This window comes from Dunckerocampus dactyliophorus, chromosome 21, assembly GCF_027744805.1.
Source record: "Dunckerocampus dactyliophorus isolate RoL2022-P2 chromosome 21, RoL_Ddac_1.1, whole genome shotgun sequence".
NCBI classification, from domain to species: Eukaryota; Metazoa; Chordata; class Actinopteri; order Syngnathiformes; family Syngnathidae; genus Dunckerocampus; species Dunckerocampus dactyliophorus.
Window position 1 is genome coordinate 11,333,595 of NC_072839.1, and position 23,972 is coordinate 11,357,566.

General features: G+C 40.7%; 1 protein-coding gene across 1 annotated transcript; it reads right to left on the reverse strand.

Moving 5' to 3' along the window:
* Positions 1–4,817: 4,817 nt before the first annotated feature.
* tmtopsb (teleost multiple tissue opsin b) lies at positions 4,818–23,110 on the reverse strand. Its single transcript, XM_054766368.1, has 5 exons — positions 22,783–23,110; positions 22,239–22,683; positions 15,625–15,953; positions 9,459–9,692; positions 4,818–5,310 (listed from the first exon to the last, which is right to left on the reverse strand). Exons 2-5 carry the CDS (start codon positions 22,612–22,614, stop codon positions 5,056–5,058), a joined length of 1,194 nt encoding a protein of 397 aa, XP_054622343.1. The 5' UTR covers positions 22,615–22,683; positions 22,783–23,110; the 3' UTR covers positions 4,818–5,055.
* Positions 23,111–23,972: the final 862 nt, after the last annotated feature.

The window sequence follows — 23,972 nt, forward strand, 5'->3', positions numbered from 1 at the left end:
ACACACAGAAGCACAACACAAAGGAATGGTTGAGCATAAACTGAGTGAAGACAAGGTAACAATCTGGCAACAGGTGAGTCTCCCAGCATGACTGATGAAGGCCCGATTATGATTGCCCTCATGTGTGGCTCTGGTGAAATAGGTGAAAATGGTATTTTAAACAATAAAAAAAGAAAAGAAGTCAAACAATTCAAGTAGATTCATTAATTAATTAAATGTCATCGATTATCGTGACAGGCCCAGTCACAAGTCTGTCAAGTTGAGTCCGAAGTCATCAAAATTGTGACTTGAGTGAGTCCACACCTCTGGCGAGCACTGACGTTGGACCTGGACTTGTTCTTCCACAACAGTCTCATCCAAGCATGCCATTCTAGTCCTTGCTTTTTGCACTGGGGACCAAAAAAAGGCCAAACTCTTCCCACAAAGCTGAACGCACAAGATGACGAGACTAAACTGCTGGGACTTTCTGATCATTGTTGTTGTCAGTGTCGCTTTAACTACACTTCCTACACTTGTGATGCATACTAATTTGTTTATTGTGAACATTTATTCACAAGTGAAAGGGTTTTATCAAGGCCAAAAGGAGAAATGGGACGAGGCGGGGGTCTTATCACAGCGAAGCAGCGTCGCTCAGAGACGGGCAAAACACAGACTTGTTTCACAGCAAATTAGCATGAGAATGTCTGCTAATGAACAAGCGTATGTGGGCCACGCTGCCCGGGTGTCAGCTCCGGGCTCACCCAGGCGAGGCGGAGGAAGCGGTCGCCATGGAGATGGGTAACATGGCAACCTCGGTGTGACAGATGAGCTCACCCTCGCCCTTCCCTCGCTGCTGTGTCGTCTTGGCGATGAGCGGCGTTTATCTCGCCATCCTTGGCCGCGAGCGCTCATCCATCACGCCACACCACGTCGCGTCCCTCACGTCCAGTGCGTCTGATTAAATATTAATCTTGTTTTAAATCCCAACAAGGCTCCATCTACTGTACGGCGTGTGTGTTTGTTTTAGTGGCCGAACTTTTGCTCCATTTAGCGCTTCTCTGTACCAAATGTAATGATAACACTTGGGAAATTAAATCAGGAATGACCCCAAAAGTGGAGCGTGACTGAGTCCATCCTAATAATGTGGATGAACATAACATACACTGAGTTGCAGTGTGTGCGCTCTATGTGAAAATGCTGCAGTGTCTTTTTGACATTGAAGCCATGCCTCAGGTGTGTGTGTGTGTGTGTGTGTGTTAAAAAGATGCCTTCAATGATGACAGCAAGGCCAGAGTTGAATTATGTACCAAGGAGAATTTAAAACTGTCAGCGTACCCAGGAAGCTCCTTTTTAACGCCATTTATCAATCCCTTCGTGGCTCTTTGTGCCTCTGTAATCGTTTATTGCTGAAGCATCAGCATCCATGACAGCGCGCTTAAAAGGCCGACCGATCTGGAAACGAGAATAAGACCTGGTTTTTGTCTCCGCGCTTGTAATTGTGGCTGCAATTGCCATGTGGAAAGCCTCCTCCTGTCACGGAGATCGCATAGGCTGACAAGAAAAATATACGTGTGCAGGACATGATGATGATTTGATGACATTGCAGCATGAGGATGATGAAACACATGGAGGGAGGAAAGTGGTGAAAACGGGGCGTCGAACGAGTCTACGTTCAAACGTCCAGTAGAAAAACAGCGAATTTTAAGTCAAAAGTGATGTTTATACAGTGTGTACTCATTTTTGCAAGTGGGTTGTGGTCAAAACACTTCAGACGCACGCTAGCATACATGTACAGTAATCCCTCGTTTATCACGGTTATTTGGTTCCAGACCCGACCCGTAGGATTCCTTATTTAGAAATGGAATATTTCCGCAGATAGATCTGAGAAAACCTGTTTACAACCTTCTAAATTTGATTTTTATCATCATTAGAGCCCTTCAGACATGAAATAACACCCCTATACAGTAGCCAACCTTATACAGTAGACATATTAAGAGTAAATAAGCCATTTAAGTCATAAATAAGACTCTTGCTCGTGTGTGGTGCTGTAAATGTGGTCCCTCGGGGAGCAGAGTGGCGGATGGACAAGAAGTGATGTCAGAGTTCAGTTTTAGCTTGGCGTGGGTTATTGCGGCAACAGTAGCGTGTGTTTTTATTAGGGATTTCATTAGGGATTGCTGTGCCTGTTGTAAAATAATTCCTGCAATAAAAGCCTGTTGTTTATGCGATCGAATCTGGTGTTTGTACTGTATGTGTCACCGAACATTACAGTAGCATTACTGACACCTAGTGACCAGTGCAGAATACTACATATCATACACAGTGTCTTTGAATGCATCTTCTGAATGCCTTACGTATATACTGTATGTATTTTAATTCATGTAGCCAATATTATGCTTGAAAATGCTTAATTTAGGCAAAAAATAAGCGACATTTGCTTCAATATGCAGATTTTTTGACAGTTTTTTTACCCTTTTGAGTGCAGCAGTTCAGGGATAGAAGGGTGCAATGCATAACGTTTGACACACTTTTTCCACACTAACAAATAAGGAAGTGTCTATAAACTTTTGGGACCGCATGTATGCATGGGTAGGCTTTTTTACTTACATGTACAAAAAGGGTCAGCAGCATCAAAAGGATCCTTCTTAAAATTCCCTTTCAGATTGGAAGAAGAAGGCTGTAAGGAAATGCAGGATTAGCGCTTCTGTGAATCAATAGTACCAAACTTCCTGTCTCTTAGATGTGGCGGGATTTCATCATTTGCTCTCTATAAATAGCCCATGTAATCGTTTGCATTTGGCGCCTTTTCAGTGCCATAATTAGGTTTTTCTCACATTCTCCAATGTGTTTGGGGAGGAGAACAATCCGTTTTCCAGCCCAAATGACGCATTAACGCACCACTTTGCGATGATGATGAATTAAATGTGTGTTACGTCGATTCCGTTCTTCTTTGTTTTTCCTTGCCTTCGTTGCCAAAGTGCTTGCTCAAGTATTGTTTTTTTTCTCCAGCTAACATTGTGTTGCAGCTAAAGAATGGGTGTCCAAAGTGTGGCCCGGGGGCCATTTGCAGCCCACGGCACATTTGGAAAATATAATTTAACAAGAACACAAAAAAACAGCAAACATGGAAAAATATCTGTAATTTTTTTTCAAGTGTAAAAATCATAATATTAAGAGGAAAAAAGTTGTCCTCTAACGAGAAAAAGTTTTATGAAAAATTTTACGAGGATAGCGTTGTCATGTTGTGAGGAAAAATTATGTCATTTTAATAGCATAAACTTCAAATATTAAAGAAAAAATCATTTTTTTAACAACTTGTAATATTATGAGAAACACACAAAACAATAATTAAAGATATGTTTTTGTAAAATTAGGTTGAAAAAAGTTATATAATGAGAATATTATGGGAATAAAGTCATAATTTTATATAAAAGTCAGGAATTTTACAAGAAAAACATTTAAATGGTTGGAAAATTTAAAAAAAAAGTCAAAATATTAAGACAAAAAATGTTAACAAGAAAAAAAGTTGTAATTTTAAGACAATGAACTTATGTTATTATGAGGAAAAATAATGTCATTTTTTTTGCGTAGTGCTGAAATATGAAAAAATGTGGTAATATGAGAAACAAACAAAACAAAATAAAGATGTAATTTTTGGAAAATAAGGTTGGGGAAAAATTAATAATATTATGGGAATAAATATATTATTACCAATAATATTACAAAAAGAAAATGTACAAAGATTATTTAAAATTAAAGTTGAAATATTTGGAAAATGTAAAAAAAAAAAAAAAAAACAGCAAAAATGAGGGAAAAAAGAGCAAAGATCAAAGTTTGTACTAATAATAGGCTTTTCCACCTGTATCATAAAGCTGTGATGCAGTTTTTTCTTGAAATATAACTTCTTAGCATATCTACATGTGTAGCAAAACGGCTCTTGCAGCCTTTCATTTTTGTTTTTACAAGCCTGAGCTAAAGTGTCTCAAGTGTCACGACAGCAAAAGGAGCACTTGGATGACAAAATGTCTTTGTCGTGGCCGACAAACCCTCATTGTTGTGTTCAAAAATGACCACGTAACTTGAGAGCTTCCTAACAATGGCGTCCGGAAGTCTGTATGCGGCGCAAAAACACACATTTCTGCATTTGAAAGTAATTAGTACTATGACAATTACACTGTTCTACTTTCCCTTGGGGATATTCCCCCAAGATAACATTTGTGATGGAGTATTACTTTCCGATTAAAAGTTTGTCTGTCGTCATCAGCCAAGATGTGTCCTGAAAGACATTACGCCCTTTTTTTTTTGCCTGCAGCTTCTCCTGCTGATTATTCACTCACAGGTTCAATATTCCTTTCCATCTCTTTAACACGCCGCGTGTTTGCCGCTGCCTTTTAGAAGGCTAATCTGCTTGGCCTCCTGTGAATAATGCTTGCGTTAATAAAAGAGCATTTTCACACTCGAGTGGGAAAGGAGGCCCACTTTCTTATTTCTGAATTAGTCCTCAGACTAAATGATGATTTAGTTGCCAATACATTGGACAAACATCGCCTCCTTCCTTAGCGTAGCCTGCATGCTAATCTCTTAGCTTGTAGCGTTAGCTGTTTGTTAGCTAACATTTGAAAATATAAAAAGGTTGATAAAGGCTTTTATTTGAGGAAATAAACAACTTGAGCCAATTGGTTTACCTTGTAAAGTCATTGGACTCACCAGAAACACCGCAGACTCTGATGATTCATTCACTGACTCGGGTCAGCAGACTCAATGGAAACACCACAGACTCAGACGATTTGATTCACCACTTCACGAGAGTCAGTCAACACTGACTGAAGTGACTCAAGTGAACTGTAGAACTTTAATGAGTGACTCTAAGTAACTCAGATTCAGGAGTCGATGTCAATGATCTGTACACGAAAACTACACCAACCAACCAAAGTTTATTACATTTCATCCTTTCAGTGAACAGGAAGTTCACAGGAGCGCTTTAAGGAAACACTTGTGCTCTTGATGCATGCTTACACAGACTACAAACAGGAGTCAGACCAGTTTCTGTTCGAAGAGTTCCTCTTTTCAGTTCCGTCATTCCCTGTAGTGGGCCACCAGAGTCAGTTTACGCAGGGGATAGTTTACGTCGGACGCGTGATTGGCTCCCTTGAAGGACCCGTGGATGGAGTCCGGTGTTGGCTGGGCTGAGGAGGGGGCATCAGCGGACATGTGGGGATTCTTCTCAGGTTGGACGGTGCGAAGGGTTTTGGTTATTCTGGAAAAGGTCTTGAGGGTGGCACCTCGATCGGGGGCAGAGCAACTGAGGAAGGCCCTGAAACAGCGGTAGAACTACACACACACACACACACACACACACACACACACACACACACACACACACACACACACACACATTAAATTAGTAGTAACAAACAATATTTTCTTTTTTTCTACATTTTATTGATAACATAAATGTTGACTTGAAGCGTCTCCATGTTGGCAGGTTGGACAGCTGCCTTGGATAAACGTAGTGTACTTAGTATACTCTCCCATTCCACACGTATACTTGAAGTCTACTACATTTCCCCAGGGTGCCGCATGGGAAACTGGCATTCTGAAGAACACACATGTAATAAATACAATTGCTTTAAAGCAACGACAACAAATATTGTGGTGAAAGTACAATTTTCATCCATAATAAATACAAATTTTAAATGAACAATTTGTATGAAAATATTTACTTACTGTATATTCACTTGCTTACAAATATGTCATAAAATATTAGAGTTTAAATATTAACACGTAGATACTGTAGGTAACAAATACACCAGAAAGGGTCAATTGAATGTATTGTTAAATTATTATTTTTTTGTTACATTCATAGTTCAATATTTGGCAAGTTAAAAATATACATTTTAAATAATGTGGTGCAACTTAGCAGTTTCTGCCAAATGCAAAAGTCCCCAAAGTATTTATTAGTATATTATTAATATTTATACATTATTCATAATTTAAAAAATAATAATAATAAAAATGAAAAATAAATACAAATTTTAAAAAAAGAATATATATTTCAAATAATGTGGTGCAACTTAGCAGTTTCTGCCAAATGCAAAAGTCCCCAAAGTATTTATTAGTATATTATTAATATTTATACATTATTCATAATTAAAAAAATAATAATAATAAAAATGAAAAATAAATACAAATTTAAAAAAAAGAATATATATTTCAAATAATGTGGTGCAACTTAGCAGTTTCTGCCAAATGCAAAAGTCCGCAAAGTATTTATTAGCATATTATTAATATTTATACATTATTCATAATTAAAAAAATAATAATAATAAAAATGAAAAATAAATACAAATTTAAAAAAAAGAATATATATTTTAAATAATGTGGTGCAACTTAACAGTTTCTGCCAAATGCAAAAGTCTCCAAAGTATTTATTATTATATTATTAATATTTATACATTATTCATAATAAATAAATAAATAAATAAATAAATAAATAAATACAAATGTAATATATATATATATATATATATATATATATATATATATATTTTTTTTTTTTTTAATAATGTGGTGCAACTAAGCAGTTTCTGCCAAATGCAAAAGTCCCCAAAGTATTTATTATTATATTATTAATATTTATACATTATTCATAATTAAAAAAATAAAAATAAAAAATAAATAAAAATGTAATATATATATGTATATATATAATATGTAAAATAACTATAATCCAAATGAAACATAAATACTATAATGAAATGCTAAATGACTAATAATGCATGAATATATTATTAATAATGTGAGATGTATTGCAAAGGGAAAATGCAAGAGCGCCAAAAGTTGCTGAGCGTGATGACTGGCACACAGCACAGATTAAAAGTAATTCAAATGTGAATAAAAAGCATCCGGGATCGAATGATTGGTAACCCAATGTACTCGTCCAACCTTCCTTTTAGGCCCACAAATGGGCCGGCGCCTTCCACCGAGCCACATGTCCCGCCTGGTGACTTGTGTTCTGCTCATGAAGCACCGTGACAATTTACTGGAAACAGCGTTCCCACCATGGCGGTCAGGTGGGAACATCTGTCGACGGCCTGCGCGGCAATTTAAGTCTTCAACTCGCCTCAACACACGACGGCCGTATTGATGGGCTGGGAGGAACTGAAGACTGAAAGCGCCACGCAGTCGTGAGTGCGTCTCCGCTGCGAGGGGCTTTTTTATCAGCGTCTCACAGGGAAGGGGAAAAAGCCATGAGGTCAAGCAAGGTGCAGGAAGGCACAAAGAGATTAAATAATCAAGTGTTTGAATGTGCCACGACGGAAAGGTCACCACTACTCTGTCTTTGGAGAGGAACAGAAAAGTCATCGCTTTCCTTTAATCTTCATGTTCTCCTTTTCATCCACTTACATCTTTTCTCTTCCTGCCTGCCCTGTGGTGTTTTGTATCGCCTCTGTTCTATTCTGGACGACAGACTTCGTAACACTTCTCTTCCCGATTTTATACTGTACAATTTTGTTCACTTAAAATTAGCAAAATAAGCTCTGACGTAAATGTTGTAATTCCAGCCGGGGACTTTATTTACATGAACTGTAAAGAGGACAGGGCAACAGAACCACTGTTGTAATAGCAGCAAGGCGCAAACTGCTAAGCCAACATGAATAGCACTGATGCGTTCATTGTAAACAATAGTGTGACACATGAGTTTCACCACCGGGAATGGTGGGGTAGCAGCCTTTTAAAGCACATACAGAGGTAGATGAAGCTGCTGGAAGCTGACCACACATGATACTTTTTAAATGCAGCTACTGTTATCTTGCGGAGATAATAAAGTATACAGCCACAGCTAATGTTTTTTTTGACTAATTACAGCCCGCGGCAACTACAGTATAGGAGACTGCAGTCAAATACTGGTGTATTCCTGGTAAATGCAGTATAAATACAATATAAATGTCTTTGCTGTGTCCTGAGGAAAAATGAAAGATGCTAGCAGACAGACAATGAAGCCAATGTGGCACAACGGAGACAAACAGCAGTAAAACAAAACTGAGCAATAAATAGAAACGCTCATTAATTCCACCCCGTCAGACAAAAGTGAAAGCCTCCATGATTCGCCCCACTCACGGCAGGAAAAATCACGGCTGCCGGCGGAGTGATGCCAAAAAAAAAAAAAATGTCGGAATTTTTTGGAATTCACCAAAATAGAATGACACTCCCAGTAGATGGTAATTAAGGCTTGAGTGTTAATTGAGCGTTAAAGGCTCTGTGAATGTGGGTGGTGCTAAGGGGGGACTGTCATTAAAATAAGGAAGCAGCAGATGTCTCCATATCAGCCTGCACTGTGTGCATTAAAGTGCCCTTAGCGTCGCTCTCACGTCAATTATGAGCCCTGGTGAGTCTTTGAAGGAACAAGACGGGAGCACTAATTGGAACCAATTTTTTCTTAGGGGTCAGGTGACAGGTGACACTCACCTGGAGCTGCCAAAAAATGCTGATGAGAACGTTTAAAATGTGTATCAGCCAGGTTTATTCCCGGTGTAGCGCAGCTTTTTAGTGGCTGTGCTAGCTGAAAATAGCAAGCGCTCAGAAAGCGGCCTCTGTCTCTGCGTGGACGCGCGAGGCTGGGATTCCTCACACAGTAAATGTTCCCAACGTGCAACAACTGCCATGAACGTTCTTCCCATGTCCAATGTCGTCTGAACGAGCCATGAAGGGCAAAACATTCCAGAGATTTCTGGAAATGATCGGATGGATTTGAAAACTGAGCGAGCAATGGAATCACGAAGGATGGTCACAATCGCTTATCTTCATCTTTTGAAATCATATTTGAAGAGTTGCATCTGATAACAAAAACTAACGGCTGTTCGGGAGGCTTTTCCTTGCCAAATTTGCTTGCTTGTGTTACGTTCAAATGCATTTTAACGGCCTCAACATAACCTGTGTTGTGAGTTGGTGCCACAGAAATCAAACTAACATCAGCTAGCGACTCGTTAACAGCACAGCGGCAACAGAACCAATGCTGTGGTAGCGGCAAGGCGCTGAGCCGGCGTTAATAAGTTAATAAGTGTCACACGCACGGTGGAGTAGCGGCATTTTAAGGCGTATGCAGAGGTAGATAAATCTGCTGACAACTCAGCTGGTGTCAACTTGAAACCACATCAGGGGGTTGCCTGCAGCCACAGCTGTTGATGCCGATGTTTTTTGACGTAGCACTAATAAGAGACACTGGGGTTATTTGCTTTAGCTAGACACCGCACCTTGCGACAATCACAGACTCGGCGGCTGTTAATTGAGGAGAAGCATTAAAAGAAGTGTTTACGGTAGAAATAACCTGTTCTGGGTCAGACTGTCGCCACCATTAAACCTTTCTTAACTGTCATACAAGTGTAAAAATAAGTTAACCGCTAATGGTTTTACAGCGTCCGTATTGTACTGTGTGTTCCTTAGCCCATGGAGCAGCAACAGGTCGCCATCAAGCCCACCTGTTTGTTCATGAAGATGTAGATGAAGGGGTTGACCACCGTAGACGACTTGGCCAGCAGGGACGGCATGATGCTCGCCTCCGGAGTGAGGAGATCCTTTTGGCCGAAGGTGGCCAGCAGTGCCACCACGCCGTACGGCAACCAGCAGACCAGATAGCAGACCACCATCGTGACCACCATCAACAGCACCCGCTGCTCTCGTCTCCGCGTAACCACCGAACTGCCGCTGCGCACCTAAAAGAAAACAGCATCATCAACATGTGTCAGATGTCCCGCATCAGTATTGCAAGTGCAAAATCTGCTGCTGGTGATCAAGACCACCAGCGACTTTAGTAAGCCTGTAGTACTGGGAACCTGTTGCGTTTTGTGTGTCTATAGCTTTAAAGCTGATGAGCTGTGTTTGGCCACACCTGTCTAAGCCGTCCCTCGCCACTTTGCCTTATAAATTTGACAATAATTAATAAATCATGCTGTTTCGTGATTGAACGGTGCTTATAATTAGTCAAAAAGTATCCATATTTACGCAAACCTCACATACTTTTGGCCTAAACAAAGCACAAAAATGGCTAAATGAACTACATTCAATTAATACACATATAAGGCATTCAGGAGACGCATTCAAAGATGCTGTGAATGATATGTAGTATTCTACTCTGGTCACTAGGTGTCAGTAATGTTCGGTGAGACACACAAGCACGAGACTTGATCGCAGGCTGTTTTTGCATGTTTGAATGAACAACAGGCACAATAATCCCGAATAAAAACACAGACTACTGTTGCGCTCGTAACCCACGCCTCCTGTCCACCACTCACTCTCCTCCCCTAAGGAACACATGTATAGCAACACACACAAGCACTTCTTTATGTCTTAAATGGCTTATTATTTGTTATTACGGCTACTGTGTTGGGTAACACGAGTATAAAGGTGACTATAGGGGTGTTATTGCATGTCTAGAGGGCTCTAAAACTGATTTAATGAACATATTTGGAAAGTGGTAAACAGGTTTCCTATGCTCAAACTACAAAAATCTTTCCTGTATAAATTAGGAATCCTACTCCGCGGAAATTCACTTATCACCAATTAATCGTGATAAATGAGGGATTAATGTACACTGTAACTCTGCACTTGTCCGACGAAATAGATGCCATATATCACAGGACAAAAATGTAAAATTAGGGAGTGGGACAAGAGGACACAGAGGATACTATTATAGCTAAGTGAGCTACAGTGCTAACATTACACTCACATTTTAACGACATCATGCTAGCTTAGCCTGTTAGCTGAGCGACATGATCAAACGTCTGGAGCGGAATGACGGATAGCTGGGCGTGCTCCAGGCTTTGTTTAAGATGTGACTTAGATTAGATTTAAGATGTGTAGTGAAGCCTGCTTTTTTTTTTGAAAACCCGTTTGAGCAAACAAACGAAGGAGTTTATCGTTTTTTTTCTCACATTTGGCGCTCATAAACACACCCTAGGGCCGTGTGAGAGCTGCTTTTACAAAATGAACATGGCCAAGAGCTACACATGTTTGTAACATTTATTTCCCGAGCATATTTCAACCCAAACAAACCGAATGTGCTTGTTTTACCAGAACGTTGGCAAAATGCTGGTATCCACAGCTCGCACTATTAACTGGAAACCTGAATGAAAAGCAGGCTTGCGGGCGCCTCATGTGGTCGTGGGGGGGGTCCTTGGTGCCCATGGGCACCGCGTTGGTGCTCTAGGGACACATGTTGGAACATCATTAATAAGGCACTTTTGCATTATAGGGCACCCTCAAATGAAATCATGTTTATTCAGCTTGGAGTTGGACTATATGCATTATGTAGTATGTGGTCCATTAGTGGAGATGGTAGCCAGAACGACTAAGCTAGCGGTACCTTGCATGGCCCTCAGCAATGAGCCTCGCTGTTTTCCATCTGGATTCAGTTGCAACTCTGCTTAATTTGTTTACGAGCATTCCGTGGAAGAGGCTCACTTAAATCGGGGCAGGTTACCAATATATCCCACGAAACGATCACGACCATCAGTCCAAGTCAGGGCCGAGGGACCATCAGATGGACAGACAGAAGAAGAAGAAGCTGCAGTGAGAACAATCAAGCCTGCCATCATAAATATTCCAATTGGGAAGTCTGAGGCTGAGATTGTGTTGATTTATGGAGCCTGGATGTATGCATGCATCCCTTGACTGCAGCTAATTGACTCAGAGAATAATCGACGTTAAGCACACAAAAAGCGACAGGTGCTGCACCAGCTGGTGGTCTTCAGCAGAATATTCCAGGGTTCGCTCTGATGGAGAGAAAAATGTCAAAAATGGACTGAATTGACTGAATCACAGCATTAACATCAGAATAAGTCTATTGTCTTAAAGTGACGCACGGACCTGTCTATGTGGCTCGGTCGTCGTGGCGACGGCAGTAACAGGCTGGGTAAATCAACAGCTTTCAGTGATTAAAAAGTACGCAGGTAGCGTGCGAAGTGACAGCTTAATGGACCTAATCACCCCCTCATCCACACCTGTCAACTGTTTATTCACCAACACAAACTTTTATTCTGGATATTAAATACGCCGTACTTTGCAATCAAGTCATTTAGCTGAGGTTTTGTCACGTCTTCAAAGTTAATATAAAGAAAGAGGGTCAACAAAAAGCACACAGCAGGTGCGGCAAACAAAGCGAAAGCTCGAAACAGGTGAGGAAGTCTTTTGTCTGGGCTGTCAAACGTGCTCGAGGGAAGGAGGAGGATCAGAATTATACAGAAGTTGACCTTTCAAGGAATTGTTCAGCTAGGAACTTTGTTTTAGCTCATGCACAAACGACATGAAATTGAATAGACAAAATCTTAAAGTAAAAAAAATTTAAAAACTTTTTTAAAAATTAAAATGCCCAAAAATTGTATACATATTCTTTAAATTATTGATATTATGTATTGTTATATAAATAATACATTATAAAACGCTGTAGAATTAAAACAATTATTGCTTAAAATGTGAAAAATATGAAAAAAAATGTAATAAATGCGGTGTAATCTATAGCATTTGTTTACAATTATGTTCATTTCTTCTTTTTTTTTTTTTTTTTTACAAAATATTATATCCATCCATCATTTTTCTGTGCCGCTTATCCTCATTATGGTCGCGGCTATGCTGGAGCCTATCCCAGCTGCCTTCGGGCGAGAGGCGGCGTACACCCTGGACTGGTCGCCAGCCAGGGTAGAATATATTAATATATTAAAATTATTATTATAAATATATTATGTATTATAATATATAAATATAATATTATATAAATAATAATTATATAATATTATAGAAATAACACATTTTAAAAACTAAGATTAATTCATTCCTATCTTTAAAATAAAATGTCCAATTAAAAATGTTGAATGCAGTGTAATTTATGTTTTTGTTTTTTTTTATCTTAATAAATGTTTTATTTATTTGGATGTACATTTTTACCACTTCACAACCACCAAAGTATTATTATTATTAGTAGTAGTAGTAGTAGTAGTAGTAGTAGAAGCCGCTTGCAATACCGTTATTATCCAAATACTGGTGAATACAAAAAAAATATATGAATTACATAATACAACATACACACACACACACACACACACACAAAGAGGTCTTTTTGCAGAAAATGACATGTTATGTAAACTTGAGATTACCTTTTCCCCCAAAGGTACACATACAAAACTAGGCTAATGCTAAAGCACACACAAAGCAGGAACATTAAACACTGCTAATGTTGTTGTAGAAGTGTCTATAATGCATAAAAATGTAAAAGTACGCTGTAAATAGCAAGCTAGACAGCATCACTGCTAGTCATGCTGCCGTTGTCATGTGTATTTCTTAACCTTTTATGCCACTGTCAAGCTAATGTGATGCTAACACATTTGATCATAGGCTGGTTCACCATGACTATCTTAGATATTAGCTTGGCTGCGCTAGCTTATTCAGGATTCACTCCAACTTTGTGATCGTGACAACAATATTTTATCAATAGAATTAAAAAAATAAATACACACACACAAATATATAAATACACACATTTCCAAGAGGCAGGTAAAACTAAAAAAGTGAACAAGGCTAACAAAATGGCCTCTATGGCATTATTGTTTCCCTCGCTACATCTGCCTGTGGTTTTCTATCACATCTTCACTTATGCACGCCTCCACTTGTGAACTGTCCATCTTAAATGCATTAAAACATTTTTTAAGAAATACTTGGAGGAAATTGTGTCTTTGCCCAAATGAACTTGATGAGGAGGAAATCTCCTCCGCTGATGTTGTCATCCATTATAGCCTCTTTGCTTTAATCTGCAACCCCAAGCAACCTTTGGTCACATGAACACATCGATGATAGCCTGTGGCGATTTCAATTATACAATCTGGAAAAAAAGGGAATAATAGCTGGAAGGATGTTTGATATCACATTTATTTGTTGTCATGGTGACCAGGAATGAGTTTGGGTTTTTTTTCAAATTCTCCAAATGCAGCTTTATTTAAAAAATAAACAAATGAATAAAGCGGAGTGTTGCGGTCATGGGAGAAACCCGCAGTAAAGACACATGAGCCAGCAGATGGTGTGGAAATTCCACACCATCGTAAATTCCAAGTCCAACGTAAAGGTCTGTGTGGAGCTGCATTACCGCACGTAACGGGACACACCTATGCCACCTACAAGGACCGCGATTAAAACACCTCCAAAAACGTTCCATGGTTTTATATACATGCTGTGACTATGTAGTAACAGGTATATTCACTGAGTGTGTAGTGAAGCTAGTCGCTAGCCGGCCTGCAGCTAGCTGTTGTGGTGTGGCAAGGTGTCAATGCTCCGGTAATGTAGTTCCATCGGCCAAACAATGTTAATAACAATAACAATGTCACTGTAGCTTGGTTAATACGCACATCACATTCTATGCAAATGGAGCGTTGTTGGCGCTTTTTGGAGGGTTTTTTTCAGAAGGCTTTATAGGCGGAATATGTTTCCCATTCCGTGCATTCTTAGCCGCGTCTTTTTAGCTGTTTTCATATCTATAGAATGCACAGAAAAGAGAAAGACATGTGTTCATGTCTCACATAAGGATTGTGGCCAAAAAAAGTGCAGTTTTCCTTTAAAGCTGACATATATGATCCATACATCACTACTGCCTTTATTGTGTGGCTAGCCTATTCGCTAACTATATAAAGTTGTGGGGCAGCAGGCAAACATTAGTAACATTAGCATAGGTATGTAAGCTAAAGTGCTAACATAACAGTTACATTTTAACTTTCAGGTCTCTCACTGACTGACTAGTAGTTGGCAGGGCTTTATTTTAAAATGTGTAGTGAAGCCTGTTTGGATTTTTTATTTTTTTCCCTTTCCCGATTTCACTCAAAGTGAAGTGAACAAGGGAGGGAGACGATACGTAAGTGCTCATAAACACACTCAAGGGACACATATATTATATTATTGTAACTAAAAGAGTACTAACTTCCGTACACTACAGCCTTACAGTCAATAATGCACGTGTCAATTATTTGCTAAACTACATTAAAAATCAGTCAAATGTTTTCCCCATGATCATTTTCATTAAGGACTTGGTAAAGAGCATTAGGCGCTAGCTAGCATCATCGTGGCTAAAAAGTGGCGCAAAATACAAAACTACTTGTAATTACGTTTCTTGGTGAGACCGCAAAAGCCTTTCTAAGCTGCCTAGACACATCCCTCAAATGTAAACATTATTTGTCAAATCAGATTAGCCGGCGAGGATTAGAATGTCTCGCGAACCCATCGCGACCTCTAAAAGAGTCACAGCAAACGAGTGTGAACGAAAATGACAAAGAAAATGAACTTAGCTACTTAGCAGCTAATGCTAGTTAACACTAAAAGGAAAATGATTTGGTGTTTTTTGTTGTTTTTTTCATGGCAATTAACAATATGCAAAGCCATTAAAAACACCAATCGAAGATTACTACTGTATTACTACTATATTTCCGGATAAATGGTCTAATGCTCATAATGCTAACCTTGAGTTTTAATGGATCGCCTTGTGCACGGCCGTATTTGTCATATTCCTGCACATCCTATTGAAAAGTAAAGATGCATATCCACATGCTTACTACCAAGGTTTTCCATTCTCATAGCCAAGGTCATTTCCGTCAAAGCACTTAGAACCCTCACCTGTCTGATGGCGTACAGCAGCTTGCCATACGAGAACACGATGACCCCGAACGGCAGCACCAAGCAGAAAAGAAACAGGCACACCACGTAGGAGACGTTGTTGGCCGTCTGCGTGTGCCAGTCCACCGAGCACGTGGTGCCGGGACCCTCGGGGCCGTAGCGGCTCCAGCCCAGCAGTGGGGGCACGGTCCACGCCGCAGAGTACAACCATGAGAAGCAGATACCGACCACCGCCGGGCGGAAGTCTCTGCCGTCGGCCATGTTGGGCACCATCATGGTGCAGTAGCGCTCATAGGACAGGACGGCCAGGGATATGAGCGACACGATGCCTGAGGAGAGAGGAGACATCGTACAATACATGAAAATAAAGTATTAGGACACCTACAACAAGCCACAATCACCCGCTGATTGTTTCTTTCACTGCCAATTGTTTACCTGTGGGGCTAAATTGTTGTTCTGAAGTGACAAAATCAGGCACAATCAACATGAATTAGCTTCAGTGGATCACCTGGGAGCCACTTTTTGATTGCAGGACGTTAGAAGAGGGCTGGCTGATGTTGTGTGTGGTGTTTGGAACGACAGACTCAGCGTTACGTAAAACAGCTGCAAAGTGTCATATTTTGGTGCGTGTTTCCCTGCACAGGGTCAGAACTTTACATTCGCTCATCATGGGCGTTCTACGTTTATAGTCGATACACTGTGGCAATATTGAGTTCCACCGGAGATGGTCAGAGGTAATTCAGCTTGCTTAAAGGAAGAGGCAGTTACAAAAATGACAGCACAATATGGAACACGTAAAGTTAACACACATCGGGCAATAATAAATCCCTTTAATGTCACGAAAATGCGAAAAAAAAATCACGTGTGCCGATATTATCGGACATCTCTAATTCAAATCCAAGTTCTTGATATGTAGTATTCTACACTGGTCCAGAGGTGTGAGTAATGTTGGATTGATGAGACAATAGCCACTCCTGGAAGTGCTCAGTGATAATGTGACTCTCCCAGTGTGTGAGTCTATATTATGTCTTATTTATGTCTAAAATGGCTGATTTTCTCTCTTTTATGTCTACTATAATGGGTAATAGGAGTGTAAAGGTGACTATGGGGGTGTTATTTCATGTCTAGGAGGCTCGAATAATGTTAAAACCCGTATTTAGAATGTCGTAAACAGGTGAAAATATTCCGTTACTAAATAAGGAACCCTATACCACGGATATTCACCTATCACTGTCGGGTCTGGAAGCAAATAACCATGATAAAGGATTGATGACTGTACTTGAAACTCTTTTTTTTGTGGAATGCTTGATGCGGCCCCACACACAGTCACCGAATAAAGTGCGGCTGAAGGTTCCAGAACATCTCTTTCTGTGCGACAGGAGGAAAAGCTCTGAATCGCTTTGGGAGGATGTCATTTGGCCCCACCTGTTTGTTTTTGTTGAACTAGCATTGAACGAAAGCATTATAATCCGCAGCAACTCCACTATCAGTCTCTGCCATTGATGTTCAGGCTTCTTCCGGCTTCAGAGTTGCTCAAATAACCTTACAGTTAGGAGTTAAAGCGCCACCTGTTGTTTTGCCAAAAATCATTTTGTGTATTTTAAGATTTTCCCCCCCCAAAAAGTGGCTGCGTGATTGTGATTGAGTGGAGCCGACGGTGTCTTTTTGGAAGCGTCAAAGGCTGGAATCGCCCGATCCAGGCCAAGCAACCCAGTGAAGATCTGATAAGGAGTATGGACACAAGCTGGACTTCTAAACCGATTCCAAAATCACTTCAAACATAAAATATGCATTTTCATTTGGAAGAAGATCCATACTGTGACCATCAGATGAAAAGAAATGATACTGGAAACACTGTGCATTATAAGCCGCCTTCTACAAGCACAATCATAAACATTTTGTTATATTAATGTCATCTTCATCATCTCCGGCCAGTCACGTTCTGATCGAACCCTTTGAGAGACGAGGATCAAGCCGGCACTGAGTCACCTGAACCGGTTTGGCGGCTTCCGTAACCAAAAAACCAACCTTCAAATATCTACAACTCTTTCTTTAAGGCACTAAAAGTCCAGTAGCGCCATGCTTGTTCAAGCATGTTTTCTTTTTAAAGCAATAGCCTCCAACTTGTACTAATGACCTCCACTTTTCTGTTCAGCCTCTAATGGCTTACTGGGGGCTTAAGGGAGCGCTTGTGTCCTCGATGTTGGCATGAATTCAAACGTGGCGCCCTTCTGATCGTCCATTTTAATGGGCTCCTCCACCTCGAGCCCGATTCTTCCTGGTGGTGAAATGAAGCGGCCCCGCTGCATCCCACTGCTGAGTCGGCAGATGGCCTCATCATCGCTGAGTGCCTGTTGCTTTTTATGTCCTTTCTGTTGCTGATTCTCTTCCAGAACTCCTTATCTGCATCACATGCCACAACGCTGACAACAGCTTTGTTGGTGCTGCTCAATTACCGGGTCACTTGATTCTGATTTTGGACATGACGCAAACAAGAGCCCTGCTTGCGGTAATTTAGACTCTCAAGACGGTTCCTTTTTTCAATTCCAGCAAGTGCATGATAGCATTAAGTGCTGCCTTTAGCTCCCCTTATCGCGCCAACATGAACACGTCTCGTTGGGGGAAAAGCTCTTAAGTTAAAATTCTAAAATCAATTTATATATTTGTGTGCTTTGGAAAAAAAATGTAGTTACAATTTTAAAGATAGTTTATTTTCAATATTGTTTCTATAAATGTATGTTTTAAAAAAAACGTCATGTTAAAATGATATATTTTGGTCTTTTTAAAATTAATATTATATATTATTTCAGATTGTATTATGGAGGAGAACACTTTTTGGCTTGTTTCCTTCTTATTTTCTATAAATAATCATTACATTAACAAGAACAAAACAATAAAATAAATGTAAAATGTAATAATAATTATGACTATTACTATTATTATTATTTTGATTAAATTGTTATTTTTTTGGGAATTATTCGCGGATATCAGACACACTGATGAGATGATGGTTTGGATATGGAGCACGTGCTAACGCAACAGCAGTAGTGATACTTTTTTAATGTGGCATTTAAAACTTTGCCCTCTTGTTGTCGTTATAATAATTATGTCTCCTCCCCAAAACACTAGATGTGCGTCTAATAGATTTAACATAAACACACAGCGAGTCCGGCTTAGTGACGCTATCACAGGGGCCTCCGACAAGCAGCTCATGAGCTCGCCAGCTGATGTTGAGTAGCTTGGGCTTAGCTTGAGTAGCTTTGCCTAAACTTGTATTATTTTTATAACTGTTCCATTCAGACATGATGCCTCCATTGAATGGCAAATGACGACAAAACAGCATAAAGACAATGACCACATTGTTTGAGTGGAGATCTGTTTGCATGTACCTCTAGACCGCAATTTTTTTCTGTTTTTTTATTGGCTAAAATAATCTTATGAGTTATAGTGTTATCTGTTGCTTAAAAAGGTTTCTTTAGCCAAGTCTTTTGGCGTGAGAACATTTGTACATCCCATTTAGGCCATGCGAACTGTTGATCGTGAATTATGCAAGGAAACATGCGAGGGACAAAGGAATTTTGTGTATTTTAAGATGTTTCTGGCCCCCTGTAGGCGGTGTGATGGCCGACTGCTTGAGTGAGCAATTACAGCAATGAGGAAGAGGCAAGAACCGGATGACTTTTTGGGTGAAAATGACATATTGAGGCTTGATTGCTAGCCTTCACTAATTGCAGTGCATGGTGTCTCATTTGCCTGCTACCAAACGGGCCATGTTGGCTCTTGAAGGTCAAACTCAGTAGTGGGAAAGATTCCCCCTTGCAGGAAGTCAGAATGACAGCGGAGTTTGAGCTCCCCACCCTACACAGTAACAACAGCCCGTCCAGTTGACGTCAATGCTACAACCCCCCGCCCTGCTGAGCGATCAAACAATCTTCTTCTGCTTCCACTTTTCCCCCAGCTGCTTTCCTTTCTAATCAATACTGCCGACAATCAGTCAATAAGAAAAGGGGAAAGAAAAAAAGGGGAAGGAACATGACCAGTTCCACAAGAAGCGGCATCTTTTGCACCTTTTCAAATCAATATCAATATGTGGTGTGAAATAATGGAAGGGACTGAGCAAGGAAGTCAAACATAGTACTCATATGAGCCACTTTAAGACACAGCAAAATAACCCCTTGTTTGTCACGCTTCATTGGTTCCAGACTGATAAGTGAATTTCCGTGAAGTAGGATTCCTTATTTAGAAATTGAATATTTTCGTAGTTAAAGCATAGAAAACCTGGTCACGACCTTATAATACGTTTTTTAACATGATAGCCCTCTAGAAATTAAATAACACCCCATAGTCACCTTTACACTCGTAACACCCAAAATAGTAGACAAAATAAGAGTAAAAAATAAATAAGACCCGTGCCTGTGTGTGTTACTATAAATGCGTTCCCTCGGGGACCTGAAAGACAGGCGGACAGGAAATGAAATGGAGTGTTCAGAGTTGAGCTTCAGCTTTGTGTGGGTAATGGCTGCAAAAGTAGCCCGTGTCTTTAGCAGGGGTTATTGTGCCCGTTGTGAGATCATTCAAACCTGCAATAAAAGCCTGTTGTTTAGGGAATCAAGTCTCACCGACTTGATTGTGTGTCTCACCGAACATTTCAGTAACACTACCGCCACCTGGTGACCAGTACAGTATACTACATTTCATCATCTTTGAATGAAGTCTTGGAATGCCTTATACTGTATATCTATTTTAGTTCATTTAGTCATTTTCAATGCTTGAAAGTGCTTCATTTAGGCAAAAAAAAGTAACATTTGCTTAAATATGCATATGTTTGACTAATAATAGGCCCGATTCAACCATGAAACAGCGTGATTTAATAATTCATGTATTTTTGAGCAAGCATAAGGTGTTTACAAGGTAAAGCTGAGAACTACAGTGTCTGATATTATTTATGCTGAATTCATCATTAACCATCCATCCATCCATTTCCTATGCTGCTTATCCTCATTAGGGTGGAGGTATGCTGGTGCCTATCCCAGCTGACTTTGGCCGAGAGGCGGGGTACACCCTGGATAGGGCACATATAGACAAACAACCATTCACTCCCACATTCATACCGATGGACAATTTAGAGTCGCCAGTTAACCTAACATGCATGTTTTTGAAGGTGGGAGGAAACCGGAGTACCCGAAGAAAACCCACGCACGCACGAGGACAACATGCAAACTCCACACAGAGATGCCCAAGCGAAGACTCGAACCCAGATCTTCCCGATCTCCCCGTGCGTGCGTGGATTTTCTCCGGGTACTCCGGTTTCCTCCCACATTCCAAAAAACATGCATGTTAGGTTCATTGGCGACTCTAAATTGTCCATAGGTATGAATGTGAGTGTGAATGGTTGTCTACATGTGCCCTGCGATTGACCGGCGACCAGTCCAGGGTGCACCCCGCCTCTCGCCCGAAGTCAGCTGGGATAGGCTCCAGCATAGCCACGACCCTAGTGACCATAAGCGGCATAGAACATGGATGGATGGATTATTCAAGGACTATTTCTGTGGTTTGGCGCCACCACAGAACATCACACAACATCAGATGAAATGTATCACAAATTGGCCCGGAAAATCGGATGTCATCTTTTCTAGTAGGGGATAGTGGACAAGTGGAGGAAGAAAGGTGCAAGATTTAAGAAGCCGAGGAAAAGGGTTGTCACTTTTTAGACCTTCATCAGCATCGCGCTGCCAGCAAATGGAGGACAGCGCAGTGGGGATCGCCCTCGATCATCATCATCATCACTGCTACACTCTGCTGTGCTCCATTAGCCCCTTACTTTGGTGTGCATGAGCAATCACATGATCATTATTATCACTGGACCCAATTTGTCATTCAAAGAGACTTCCCAAAATATTCCCAAGGGCTAAGAGTCCAATTAAATCTGCCATAATGAAGTCATTTTCCATCCAGTAAACTGTCAATGAAGAAGGATGCATACAGGTGCTTGCAATGCCATTTTGCCTTCACAGTAAAGGACATCTTTCATGAAGTAAGGACCTGAATGGGCAGTTTTGGCGACATATTACAAATACAATCCAAATACAAATATTCCAAAGCAAAATGCTGTCTGCTGCATTGAATACGGTGCTTATTTTTATATTCTGCTATATTTATACCATCTTAGAGACAGCACTTCTCACACATTTTCTCTTACATATTGTCATTTCATGCTGTCTCTTTAACACTGGTCCGTGTCCCATTTCTCAAGTCATCTTGTTTGGTGGACATCATCACGTTCACACTTGGCCAAACGAAGCGGACTGGCAGAACAAACGCACCAGAGTGCATTTTAACAGAGCCAAACTTGAACGCACCCTAACCAATAATACCGTAATGAGGGCTGCTTTGCATTTAGGAGAGGCAACTTCTGCAACTTTACATTTTTTATGTGCATTTATCTCCCAGAAAAAAAGTATCAGTCTAAACAGACATACTTGCATACTATATTTCCATAGTTTTGCTTGTTCAGGTACACAATTAAATGTTCTGATTATTATCATTAATACGTGAGAGCAGTTTCAATGTTGGACAATGTCGATAAAAAGGTGATAAAAGTGATCAGGACTCACCCAAACAGGCGTTAATGAAACCGTACCAGACGCAGCCCGCCCGTCCAATCAGCCAGCGTCCCTGGATGCTGGCTGCAAAGCTGAAGGGGGTCCCCAGTACGCACACCATAAAGTCGCTGGCTGAGATGCTCACCAGGAGGAGGTTCATAGGCGTGCGCAGAGCCCGGTACCGGAGGAACATGGCCAACACCACAAAGTTGCAGAGGAAGCCCAGACTGCCGATGAAGCCCAGGCACACGGCCACCACCAGGTGCCCGGTGGGGCTGAGGGATGGAGGCGGCGGCAGAGAGCCGGATACCTCCTCGTACTTGGCCGTGGTGGTGGATCCTCCCTCGGGACAGTGTGCGCAGCTCAGGCTCACGTTGGAATCGATCATACCGCCAAGTTTGGAGCCGAACCACCCGGTTCTCGGAGGGTGTAGGGGGTGGGACTTTTGGGTGCGTGTCTTCAACCCATCAGGAAGTAAAAGAGCACAGCGATGTTTTCGTCAGACTTTTACGCACGGAGGCGAGGAAAACGCAGGTGTCAAGGCGGCTCCGCCCACCTCCGCCCAGCGCTCCTCAGCAGGCGAAGTGCGCTCCGTCTTCGCATGTCTGCGCTTTTATCGCCCACTGCGCCTGCCGGTGCGCCACGGAGAGAGAAACACAGCATCTGGACACAGAGTCAGCGTCTGAGCATGCGCCTGACAACACAAATCAGAGCTAATCACAGTCATTGAACGTGAATGCTGAGGGGCAATTATACACTCGCATGCTATTGTTCATTTAAAAAAACACGTTTTGTTTCTATGCTGAGAAACCATCATATTCCACACAAATACTTTGGTGCTTTAGAAGTTTATCTGTGTGAATGCTGGGAGACAATCACTCACTCATGCTCTGAGAAACACTCATACTGTATCTGACACAAAACCATGTGCTGATAATATATTCAACAAGATGAATGATGAGCGACAATCATTCACTCTACTGTTTTTGTCCATGGAAAGATATGTTTTCTTTTTGTGTCAATGCTGAAAAACAATGACATAAGTCACATATCCTATTGTTCCTAACTGTGTCAATGCTGAGAGGATCATTCGCTCTTAGCATATTATTTCTTTTTGCGGTAAGGCAGAGAAACCATCATATTTGACACAAAGCCTATTCCTGCTTAGAATATTAACTACGTGAATGCTGAGAGACACCATTTAAAATTATTTTCCGATCGTGTGAACGCTGAGAGACAAGCATTCATTTCATATTAACGCTACTGTGCACGAATTGTGGTCAGTGCTCAGAGACAATCATTGATATTATGCTCCAAAATGTTGCTGATCATTCACTTTGTTAGTGTGCTTTACATTTATTTCATGTCTGAATGCTGAGAGACAAGCATTCATTTCACACTAATGCTATTGCGCATGAATTGTGCTCAGTGCGGAGAGGCAAGCATTTTCATAGTCACGCTATTGTGTGTCAAATAAATCTTCAAACTGTATGAATGCTGGGAGACAAGCATTGATTTCACACTAATGCTGTGAATTGTCGTGAACGCTGAGGCAAGTGTTCATACCATTTCTGTTGCATCTTGATGTATGAATGCTGAGAGTATGAAGCGCTAATTTCACAATGCCATTGTGTATGAAAACAGTTTTCTTTTTGGGGTCAATGCTAAGAAACAAGCAATCAGAATGATGCTTTTGGCTATTGGGCTTTAAAAACAATTGTTCTACCTGTGTGAATGCTGACAGAA

Excerpts from the sequence above, each read along its gene's own strand:
- tmtopsb (XM_054766368.1), bottom strand. The coding sequence starts at position 22,614 with ATGATCGATTCCAACGTGAGCCTGAGCTGCGCACACTGTCCCGAGGGA. Across the intron at positions 9,693-15,624 it reads TGCTGTACGCCATCAGACAG|GTGCGCAGCGGCAGTTCGGT; the intron begins GTGAGGGTTCTA and ends GTTTTCTTTTAG. Across the intron at positions 5,311-9,458 it reads ACATCTTCATGAACAAACAG|TTCTACCGCTGTTTCAGGGC; the intron begins GTGGGCTTGATG and ends GTGTGTGTGTAG.